General features: G+C 34.7%; 1 protein-coding gene across 1 annotated transcript in view; it reads right to left on the bottom strand.

The window, feature by feature from the left end:
• Positions 1 to 217: 217 nt before the first annotated feature.
• LOC141337854 (thromboxane A2 receptor-like) overlaps positions 218 to 13,080 on the bottom strand; it is a 15,558-nt gene continuing 2,695 nt past the window's right edge. Inside the window, exon 2 of the mRNA XM_073843434.1 lies at positions 218 to 670. Coding sequence (XP_073699535.1) covers positions 329 to 670 — 342 coding nt within the window. The 3' untranslated portion in view covers positions 218 to 328. The remainder of the gene's footprint in view (positions 671 to 13,080) is intronic.

Here is a 13,080-nt window from a genome sequence, read left to right as displayed (position 1 = left end):
GAAATGAATGCGAAAAACTCCAGGGACTGTTGAAAAAGTGGGCGGACACTATTGTGCAAAGTCTCCACCTCCAACCAACCACCACTTTTCATCATCCAATCACCAGCCAACTGGAAAACGTCAAGCCCTGCCTACTTTCCCACTCAAGTCTGCAAGTGACAACTTTGCCACGTCTTAAGAGCTCAAATATACGCTTCTCAAACATGTCCGACTGGAGTTTCTTGGCCAGGCTGGCGGAGCGCCAACACAAGGGTTTAAAAGGTGGGTCATGCCCTACATTGGGCGCCATATCAATAATGAAGTAGAAGATAAATGCTAGTCTTCTTAGCTAAATGGAACTAGATGTCGCAGTAGCGTTCTGCACTGGTAACGGCGTATCCTCCTGCCCAGCTTTTGCTGGATTCTGCTGGACGTGATCTAAGCGGTCAATGGTTCCTCCAAGAGAGGCGCGTGTGAGTTTGCGGAAGGACGTGGAGAGCGATGGATAGAGGCTGATGATGGAGCCACGGGACCAGTTCATCCTGGGAGCGATGCGTTTCAGTATGGCACGTCGGAATAAGATGTAGACCCAGGGATCCAGGACCTGGTTCCCCGTCGCAAAGCGAAGCCAGAGAAGAAGGTGGCGAATGTCGACCTCGCTGCCCGACAACACGGTCTGCGCAATAAACACCTGTTGAGAGGAAAAACAACGAGAGGGTTGTGAGAGGAACGTCGACTCCACTTGAGCCAGCCAACTAAATAAACACAATCATTACAGGCTTCGTCATTTTGAAATGTTTACAAAAACGAATGGATTTTTGCAATGAGAACAACCAGAATACAACATCAGACACAATTTCCAGGAATATTTACTCGCGTAATGTCGATAGTAAATATATTCACCCCAAAAATATTCAGAGAGATGTGAAAACAAATATCTCAGGAACATTTGGACACTGGAAAGTTTTTTGTTTTGTTTATAAAGGATGAAACTGAGGAAATATCACATGACCTTTCTGGATCTTTTTTTCCCTCCAATAGCTGCAAGATAACAAATGGGTTTTGGTTTGTTGTTAATATAAACACTTAGCAGTAAGAAAGCGAATACGGCGGTAAAAGGAGTGAGCTAAGCTGTTGTAAATCATTGACCTTTGCTGAGTGTTCACTTGACGAAATACACATGCTCACACACACACACACACACACACACACACACACACACACACACGCGCGCGCACACGCACGCACGCACGCACGCACGCACGCACGCACACACACACACACACACACATGTTTGTTTTTGTGAATTGTGGGGACATTCCATAGACGTAATGGTTTTTATACTGTACAAACGATATTTGCTATCACCCTACACCTTCCCTACACCTAAACCTAGCCCTCACAGGAGACTGTGCATATCTTTACATTCTCAAAAAAACGCATTCTGTATGATTTATAAGCCTTTTGAAAAGTGGGGACATGGGCAATGTCCTCATAAGTCACCCTCTCCTTGTAATACCTATGTCATACCCATGTTATTACACAAATTTGTGTCCTGATATGTCACAAAAACAAACACACACACACACACACACACACACAAATAAACACACATTTGGTGCATTTGGTGGAACATGACGCAAAATGACACACATTTACCATGGTAAGTACAGTTTCTGCCAAAATACAAAAAGTTTAATAATCACTGCTACAAAGAAAATGTTGGATCCTTGGATTACTTAACAGTACTTACCTGTTACTTACTGGTATTACTTAGAAGTAAAATAAGAATATTAATAATTTACATAATTTTTTCTTTGGTTTCTAAGTAAATAAAATATTATATTAGAATTTAATATAAAATCAATATTTATTTATAAACACTATATATATATATATATATATATATATATATATATATATATATATATATATAATAAAATGAATATATTATAAGTTTACAACACAATAAATAAAAAAAAATATATATAATACATTTAATATTTTGTATTAATTCATTTAAATATAATCATAAGTAAATTCAAAATTAAACATAATAAAGATAATATTTTAAATATATATATATATATATATATATATAAAATATAAATAAATAAATAAATACATATATATATATATACATACACACACACACACACAAATATAAATATATTATTAATAATTATTGTTTTTATTTTAATAAATTATAACAATATTTTAATTAAATGTAAAACAATTCATTAAAAATATACATTATATTATAAAAACAAATATATAATTAATAATAATTTATTATAGTTTAATAATATTATTTTAATTAAATACAAACTAAATACAAATTGAATTAAAAATGATAATTCAGGTCAATTAAATAATTTAATTAAAAATATTAATTATAATATATAAAAAATATAATATAAATATATAATTACCAATAATTTATTATTTTTTAATGAATTATAATAACAATATTTTCTTTTAATAAATTAAATAAAAAATAATTTAATAAAAAATAGTAATTAAATTAAATTAAATAAGAAATTAAAAAATTAAAAATAATGTGATTAAAAATGTTAAAATATTAATATTATAATATAAAATATGTAATATGTAAAAAATACAATATAAATATATAATTAACAATAATAATTTTAATAAATTATAATATTTTCTTTTAAGTAAATGTAAAAATTGTATTCTGTTTTAATTAATTATAATAAAAATATTTTCTTTTAATTAACTTAATTAAAATAATAATTAATTTAATTAAAATAATAATTAATTAAAAATGAAATTAACAAATTTAATTAAAAAAATTCTAAAGAATTTAATTAAAAATATAAATTATAATATACAAAAATACAATATAAATGCAACATTAATAATAAGTTATTCTTTTTATTAAATTCTAACAATATTTTCTTTTATTTAAATGCAAAAAAGTATTTAATTAAAAATATTAATTATAATATAACAAATAGAATATAAATATATCATTATTAATCATTTTAATTATAATAAAAATATGTTCTTAAATAAATTAAATAAAAATTATTTTGAGTCAAATAAAAATTCAATAATTTAAATAAAATAAAATTGAAAAAAAAAATATATATATATATATATTATTTAATAACATTTAATTAAATGAAAAAAATAATTAAATTAAAAAATTAAAAATCATTTAATTAAAGGACATACATTATAATATCAAAAAATATATAATATAAATATATAATTAATAATGGTATTCCTTTTGAATAAATTATGATAATATTTTCTTTTAATTAAAAAAATAATTGAATTAAAAATAAACGAATATTGAAAAATAAAATAAAACTTAATTTAATTAAAATAAATAATTAAATTAAAAAAATAATAATTAATTTAATTAAAATAATAATTAATTAAAAATGAAATTAACAAATTTAATTAAAAAAATCAAAATAATTTAATTAAAAATATTAATTATAATATACAAAAATACAATATAAATATAACATTAATAATAAGTTATTCTTTTTATTAAATTCTAACAATATTTTCTTTTATTTAAATGCAAAAAAGTATTTAATTAAAAATATTAATTATAATATAACAAATAGAATATAAATATATCATTATTAATCATTTTAATTATAATAAAAATATGTTCTTAAATAAAATAAAAATTATTTTGATTCAAATAAAAATTCAATAATTTAAATAAAATAAAATTGAAAAAAATATATACATATATTATTTAATAACATTTAATTAAATGAAAAAAATTATTAAATTAAAAAATTAAAAATCATTTAATTAAAGGACATACATTATAATAACAAAAAATATATAATATAAATATATAATTAATAATGGTATTCCTTTTGAATAAATTATGATAATATTTTCTTTTAATTAAAAAAATAATTTAATTAAAAATAAACGAATATTGAAAAATAAAATAAAACTTAATTTAATTAAAATAAATAATTAAATTAAAATGAAATTGGAAGAAAAAAAAATATATACACACAATATTATTTTGTTTTAATTAGTAATAAATATATAAAAAATACGTTGGCAGAAACTCAGATTAATGTGTTGGGGTGGATGATGGTTTTCGGTGGAAAGCAGTGGTTATGAATCAACAGAAGCGTTTTGAAGCATCTGGTGTGGTTACTGATGAGCGTGTGAGTGTGAATGCGGCTCGTTGTTAATTCGGATCACAATCTGGATCAGCCGTCGGCCGTTACTCGCCTCAATCTAGACTCCTGACACAGGATGTAAATCCAGGGGTCGCAAATCTGATTGCAGGTGGCCAATCGCAGGTAGAACAAAACACTAATGGGCTCAACAGCTAGCGGTGACACAACACTCTTCAGGATGTACATCTGTAATGGTGGAAATCACATTTAAAGCACTTCCCGCTTATTTCACACGAATGTGTTTATTCCTCAAATTCCCAGCTGGAGGCGGGATCTGTGGACTGTTATAATGCTGGAAATGACATTCAAAGATAAAGCTAATTTCATGTTATGCAACCTAAATAGACACAGATGTTATTTTTGGCATACTGTGACAAAATGTCTGCATAATTAGAAAGGACAAACAATAAACATATTGGTTACGTAAGGAATATTATTATTTTTTTCCTATGATATTTTGTCTTGAGCTCTTAAGTAGACTAACTTTTAAAAACTGAGCATTTAAGAAGCCTCATTTTAAACAAATGCATGTAATTTGTATTCACACAATAATACTGAAATGTTTATGTTTATTTTATGTTTTGTTTAGATCGTAAAGGTACATATATGAACGTAAAAATATTAATGTAATATTAATGTATTTTAGGACTAAAAGTCTGGGTTTTGGACAATGGAAAAACAATCAAATGTATACATAAATAGACAGATTAGGAAAATAATGAAAAAATAAATACAAACAATAATAAATTATCTTACAGAAAATAAATTCAGTTCAATTTTATTTTTTATTTCTATAATATATTTTAATATAATATAAGTTAATTAAAAAATAATTTTAAATGAATACTATTAAATAATTTTATATCATACTTTACATATTTTTATTTAATACAATATTTAAAAAATACAAAAAAATGAATTAAATTTAATTTTGTTAATATTTCTGTTTCAATTTTAATTCAATTTCAAAAATATCTAAAAAAATGTATATAGTAATGAATAATAATTTTCATTCATATATTTTATATAACAAAACTACTTTAATTTAGTTAATATTTCGATTTATGTAACATTTTAAATAAATTTAATATAAATATATTACAAAAATAAACCTAAGTATAAAAATACTACTACTAATAATAATACTAATGAATAATAATTTTCTATCATACATTTTATCAAAAAAAAAAAGAAAAAGAAATTCAAGTTTAATTCAAATCATATTTCTGTGATGGATTTTCTATTTTAATTTAATTTAAATTTTAATTTAATTTATATAACATTTTAATGAATTAAATATAAATATATTACATAAATTTACTTATTAAAAAATGAATACGAATAAATAATACTTTTTTTAGCAATAGAAATTAATAATAATTCTCGCTCATATTTTCTATATTTTTATTTAATAAAATATAAAAAATACAAAAAATAAAATCAATTAAATATAAGTGTATTACAACAACAAACAGTTTAAAAAATGAATGCTAATGAATAATCATTTTCTATCTATCTATATATATATTTTATTTATCAAAATATAAAAAATACAAATAATATTTTGATTTAATTTATTTCTGTGATGGATTTTCCATTTTAATTCAATTTCGATTTTAATTTATGTAACATTTTAATTGAATTAAATATAATTACATCATAAAAATACATTTTCTATCTTACATTTTATATATTTGTATTTAATAAAATATAAAAAATACAATTAAAAAAATGGTCAAAGAAAGCTTTAATTACAATAAAACTTAGAATTACAAAATTAGTATTAATTTGTAATTAAATATTTTATTAAATACAAAAATGTATATATATATATATATATATATATATATATATTCCTGAATATAAAAGGTGACCATAGTTTGAAGAAACACCCAATTGTACTTAATGTAGATGAATTTGTGTTCTGTTAGAAATAGGAAGTGTGTGTTTGCTAGTGAGGACTTCCTGTTCTTCCCTTCAACAGGAAATGGCTCTTTCCCATTAGTCTTATCAGCAGTTCTCACGCGGCTCCTTCATGTTCCTCGACCGCCAGAACACGGACAGTTTCCTCAGGAAAACCTCTTAACGTGTTTTTTAACGAGTAAAGCGTCTGTCCTCGTGTTGTTAGCGCACCTGTGTCGCGAGCGACAGTATTTCTGCCATACGATAAACACCAAAAGACTGAAAACAAGCATCACAAACAATTATAACGGATTCAGACCATTACAGAAACCAATTCTTGTAACGTCACGCCGCGAGTACAAACCAGATGCTGCCCACATCTGGATCCCAAATGGGTTTATTTACAGAATGACGTCTAAACGTCAGATACAAACTAAAGTCTGAAATATTAACATACAAAAAGTGTTTTGTCTTTTTAGTTGACTTGAAACTGTTCAAAACCTAGTAGGAGGCCTACATTGGTGTTATTTTAGGTCCAAACTGCAATGATGTATCCCAGAATGCACTGCGCTGAACTTAACGAAATACAAAATGGTGGACAAGTGTCACTATAAAACAGTTCAATCTAATTAAAAACGCAGTATTTTATTCATTGATTAAGTTGGCTTGAGAAAGCTCTACAAACTCCAAACTCAGCCCAGATCTTCAGACTGATCTGAAGTTAGTTGCTGTATCTTTTCTAACTGATCGGACTTACGGTTTTCCTAAAAATGACGATTAAAACTGGGAAAAATCCCATAGATTTACATTGACAGAAAGTTCAAATGAGCCAACACTATTCAAACTCCAACTGTCAAAATTCAAATTTAAACTGCCAGAATCCCTTATTTCTAATTCATTGAGACTCCTATCTATCTGTCTACAATGTTAATCATGCTACAATTGTGCTAGTAACTTGCTAATCATGCTAGAAACATGTTAGCAGCATGCCACTAGCTTGCTAATCATGGTAACAACATGTTAGAAACATGTTATCAACAAGCAAGTCATGCCAAAAACATGCTAGTCCCTTCTGTGTTATGCTAGTGACATGTTAATCATGCTAGCAACATGCTAAGCATGCTAGAATCATGCTAGCAACTTGCTAATCATGTTAGAAACATGGTAGCACCTTGCTCATCATGATAGTAACATACTAGCAACTTGCAAATTATGTTAGAAACATGCCAGCATCATGCTAGAAACATGCCAGCAACATGCTAACCATGCTAAAATATGTTAACAACTTGCTAGTCATGCTAGAAACATGCCAGTAACATGCTAATCATGTTAGAAACATGCTAACAACTTGCTAATCATGATAGTAACTTGTTAATAATGCTTAAAATGTGCTAGCAACTTGCTAATCATGCTAGAATCATGCTAGCGAACTTGCTTATCATGATAGTAACTTGTTAATCATGCTAAAAATGTGCTAGCAACTTGCTAACCATGGAAGAATCATGCTAGCAACTTGCTCATCATGCTAAAACAGGTTAGAAACATGCTAGCAACTTGCTAATCATGCTAGAAACATGCAAGCAACTTGCTAATCATGTAAAAAATGCTAACTTGATAATCATGTTAATCATCCTAGACACATGCTAGCAACTTGCTAATCATTCTAGAAACATACTAGCAACTTGCTAATTTTGTTAGAAAAATGCTAATAATATGCTAATCATGCTAGAAACATGTCTGCAACTTGTTAATCATGTTAGAATCATGCTGACAACTTACTAATCATGCTAGAATCTATCTATCTATCTATCTATCTATCTATCTATCTATCTATCTATCTATCTATCTATCTATCTATCTATCTATCTATCTATCTATCTATCTATCTATCTATCAAACATTAAGCTTTTAAAACTAATTTAATCTATTTCGGACTAACAAACCTCAAACTTAAAACTTTTCAAACTTGGAAATCTTTTTAAACTTATTTACCTTTTTTAAACCGTTCAAACTTTTTCAAACTTTCTGGTCCAGCTTTCTCAAGCCAACTTCAAAGTTTGTCTTGACAAACGTTTGTATCTAGTTCCCTTTTGAGAGCTACACTCGATGCTGCGCTTGCTAAAGCGCTATGGGAACGTCTCTATTCGTGACCAGCTGTGAATGATGTGTGTAACACGTCAACAGAGTTGACCCGGAGGTATTATAGCCTCGGTTGATGACGTCATCAGAGCGCACCGTGACACGTAGGCTATAAATAGATGAGCCGCAGGTGCATCGTCAGGTCTTTTGTCTTCAGATCATTCTGTGCGTGTGTGTGGCAAGAACTCTCTCTCTCTCTCAAATCAAACTATTGATCTTGTTAGGAGTTAGTTGTCAGCAGTCAGTGTGCAGAACTTTCATTCTCTTTCTTTCTCTCTTGTTCAACGTGTTTAACAGTTTGAAAGCAGAGAATGAGTCTACAAAGCTGTAAGCGCTGTGTGCCTCCTTGCTCTCGTCCTATGAGTGAGTTAGACACACACGATTACTGCTTTGTTTGTTTGGGGGAAGAACATGCGGTTATGGCGATAGAGAAAGGCGGATGCGAGCACTGTGATCTTCTCACAGTTTAAATGCTTCGCTCCCGTCTGAACTATTTCCATTCCGCACCCACATTAACATCGTGGGGTTCTCATATGGATTTGGTTCATGAGCAAGAGACGGGTCTGTCCCTTTCGCTTGCCGTGTCACCAAATCCTAACATTCCCTCTCGTGATCACGAAGCGCGCTCTTGCTTCTTCGGTTCATGAGAGGGATGACGTTTTTCTTTGTTCGAGCAGCCAGCCTTTGAGCATTTCTCACACGAAAGAATCTGTAGCGGAATTGCTAGAGGTGGTTGCTCGTGCTGTTGCCAGGTTACAGTTTGACTGGCTATGCAAACAAAAAACCCCCAAACATAATAAACTGTTTTAATCATGAATTAAAACCATATACTTCTCGCGTCTTTGTGCCTTCGACGTCGACTTTGTTTCGACTATCGTGGGTGTAAATTCGCGAGGGTATACGGAGATGCCTCGGGTTTGAAAAGACGCTCGTGAGCTATCTCTCGCCCGCTTCGGCATCTTCAATTAAAAAGCCCTTCCCCACTAAACCGAAAGTGAAACCTATCGTATTACATTAACGTTAGTGGGTAAAGCTTACTAAGCTGCAAGTCAGGCTTGTACTGCGCTGCACATAATGGAACTATGTTGCAGGCATACCAGGCCGACTTATTGAAGGAATTGAGTGTGGGCGGAGCTCCGTTGAGCAAAGATCTGTCTCTCTGTGCGACCTAGCAGACGGCCCGTGTAAACCATCGGCCGTTCAATGATTGCTTTAGTCAGCACAGAGAGGCATTTGCGGCTAAATCTAACAGGATTTAAAGAGTAAGATACTTTATTCCTGTTGGATTTTTTCCCTTGTGTTTTCCTCTGGCTTATTTGTTGACTCTGTTGACTCAGTAGTCACCAGATTTTAGGGGATTAAAAAACATGAAGCATGTAGAATTTTCAGAAATTCTTTCCTCGCCGCACTCAAGGGGAGGGGCTGTCTGCCACCCAGCCTCACCCCGGTCCTTCAAAACCCAGGGAAGTTCAAAGCTGAGCGTGGCTGAGCGCGCTCCCCCTCGTGGGAATTGGAGGGTTCACCACGTTCAGCAAAATCCCAAGCCGGACCTCAGGACTTTCATTAACAAAAAGAGGAAGTCCTAATGGTCCGGCAATCAGTGGGGTAGCCCCCCCCCTCGCGGAAGGGGGCGCAGTTAGATCTTGTCGCCCCTTCCTAATAACATCATAAAACTCTCCTTCCCCGCCACTTCGTGTGTTTCGGGGGGCAGAAGTTTCCAGTGAAATGTTGGATGTTCCGTTGCTTCCAGCTGTCATCCTGGACGCGGAACATCTGACACCCCCTCAAAAGGAAGTATCAAAATTATACTACTCTCAGAGAGTCTGGCAGCATGAAAATCTCTGTCAGGCATCTCCCTTTGGGTGCTAAAGACAGTAAAATACAGAATTCAATTCTGTCATCATCCTCTGCGTTTCAACGGCGTGGTTTCTCACTTCCGTGAAGCCGGAGTTGATGCACGTATTGTCACAAGAGCTACAATCTCTTCTGAGCACAGAGGCCATATAACATGTTCCTCTGCCAGAGAGAAAGTCAGACTGTTACAGCAGATACTTCCTGGTTCTCAGTAAGATGGGGGACTGCGTCCAATCTTAGATCTTTGAGGCTTAAACCATTCAGTCAAAGCACTCAAGTTCAAGATGTTAATTATCAATTTGGTTGTGAATCAAATTCAACATTGCGTTTGGTTTGTCACAATCGATCTGAAGGACGCATATATATATATATTTCTTTCATAGAAATATTGCCACATCACAGGAAATTCCTGAGGTGCGCTTTAGGGGGCAAAGCGTACCAATTTCGGGTTCTTCCATTCGGCCTAGCCTGGTCACCCGCACATACACAAAATGCATGGATGCAGCACAGGGCTCCATTACGACTCCTGGGCATTCGCGTTTTGGACTGTATAAACAATTGGTCAATTCTGAGCACAATCGCGAGAGATGGAGATCCATCACGAAACATCGTGTTAGCTCATATGATTTTTCTAGGGTTGAGACTCAACACCAAGGAAAGTGTTCTTTCTCCTACCTTGAGAATTATTTATTTCGGAATCTTTTGGGATTCGGTTACGATGTGGGCGCAGCAGCTTCCCGCTCGAATCGAGACCATTCAGTAGACCATGACCAAGTCAGGCCAGGCCAAGAATGCACTGTTCGTCAGTGCCAACAATGTTAGGTTTCATGGCATCAGCATCCACGGTGATTCCCTTGGTGCTGTTGCTCATGAGACAGTTTCAGTTGTGGTTAAAAGCCGAAGGATTTTATCCAAGAGCCAATCCTTTAAGGCAAATAAAAGTGGCGCGCCGTAATGGCTTCGTACACTAACTATGTGGTTCAGACCCCGGTATTTTACTTTGGGTCCCACTCTAAGGGCTCCTTGTCGTCGCAAAAATGCTAACGACGGATGCCTCCCTGATGAGCTGGGTAGCGGCCTTAAGTGGTCGTCCAGCTTAAGGGGCACGGGAGGGCCGTCAGCTCGTTTGGCACATCAGCTGCCTCGAGTTGATGGCTATATTTCTGGCTCTGAAATATTTTCTCCTTCAATTAAGAGGCTGTTATGTCCTAGTGCGGGTGGACAACACAGCGGCAATCTCTTACTTAAATCACCAGGGAGGTCTTCGCTCTCGCAACCTAGCAGGATAGCGAGACAGATTTTTCTCTGGGCCCAAGGAAAGTTCCTGTCATTCAGGGCAGTGTACATTCCAGGGCATTTGAACGTGGGAGCAGATTCACTGTTCAGACAGACACTACCAACAGGGGAGTGGAAACTCCACCCAGAGATAGTGAATCAGATCTGGAACAGTTTTTATCAGACGGAAGTGGACCTCTTCGCCTCTTTTCAGATAGCGCAATGTCCCCTCTACTTCTCTCTAAGTCACCCAGCTCCCTTGGGTCTGGATGCGATATCACACACATGACGCAAATTGCGCCTGTATGCGTTTCCTCCAGTCTTTCTCTGCCCCCAGGGGTTCTAGCCAGGGTTCGCCAACAAGGGATTTGCCTCCTGTTGGTGGCATCATGTTGGCCGAACTAAGCATGGCTCTCAGAGATAATATCTCTCCTCGACGGCTCGCCATGGCGATTCCGCAGAGGAGGGACCTTCTATCTCAGGCGGGGGGAATGATATTCCATCCCAGGCCCGACCTGTGGAATCTTCATGTTTGGCCCCTGAGGGGAACCAACTGAGGGACACTGGGCTTTCACCTGCCGTTATTGAGACCATCCTAAGTGCTAGGGCTCCCTCCACTAGGAAAAATTATGCCATCAATGGGGACCTTTTGAAAGGTGGTGCGCAGAGCACAATGTAGATCCAGTTAACTGCCATATTGCTTCAGTACTGGACTTAATGCAAGGTAAGTTATTAACAGGCAAATGTCCTGTTACTCTTAGGGTTTATGTGGCCGCTCTTTCGGCTTGCCACGCCTTAATTGACGGTGCACCACTCGGGAGACACCCTCTGATCTCTCGCTTCCTCTGCGGAGCCAGACGACTGAGGCCTCCAGTTAAGACCAAGATCCCTTCCTGGGACTTATCTAACAGTCCTGGAGGGTCTGGTTGGACCCCCCTTTTTGAACCTTTGGAGTCAGCGTCTATGAACTTCTGACTTTTAAAATGGTTTTTCTAATGGCAATAACCTCTTTAAAGAGAATTGGGAATATGCAGGCTCTGTCTATCTCGTCATCCTGCTTAGACTTTGCCCCAGGTATGGTGAAAGTAATTTGCATCCTCATCCTGATTATCTGCCCAAGGTTCCATTCTCGGCTGGTCATCCGGTCATTCTTGAAGCCTTCTGTCCTCCACCGTTTTTTAACGCCGGAGCAGCAGGTATCTCATAGACTGTGTCCAGTCCGTGCTCTTCAGGCTTACGTCCACCGCACTAGCCAGTGGCGTAAGTCAGAGCAACTTTTCATCTGTTATGGTATCCATAACAGAAGGGCAGCTGCCTCCAAGCAGACTATGTCTCTTTGGGTTAGGGATGCTATTGCTCTTGCCTATGAGGCGCGCGGTCAAGCTTCGCCTATAGGTCAAAGGGCTCACTCCACCAGAGGGGTCGCCTCGTCCAATGCGTTGGCAAGGGGTCCTCCCCTGCTACAAGTTTGTGGTGCGGCAGGCTGGTCCTCTCCGCACACATTTATAAGATTTTATAGTTTGGATGTTCATGCCACTCCGGGCTCTCACGTCCTTGAGTCGACATCGCAAGCTAATGTCTAGGCCTCCTTGCGTTCTTGTGAAACACACCTGCACAGCCATAGGGGTCCAGACATGTTCAAGCACGGCGGCGTGGGTATTCTCGTTCCCATAGCGCTTTAGCAAGCGCAGCATCGAGTGTAGCTCTCAAAAGGGAACTCTCTGGGTTACTTTTCAGTAAC

This window comes from Garra rufa, chromosome 7 (genome assembly GCF_049309525.1).
Source record: "Garra rufa chromosome 7, GarRuf1.0, whole genome shotgun sequence".
In the NCBI taxonomy this organism is placed as follows: domain Eukaryota; kingdom Metazoa; phylum Chordata; class Actinopteri; order Cypriniformes; family Cyprinidae; genus Garra; species Garra rufa.
The sequence above is the reverse complement of the archived record's forward strand: the minus strand, read 5'-3'. Positions and strand labels throughout refer to the sequence as shown.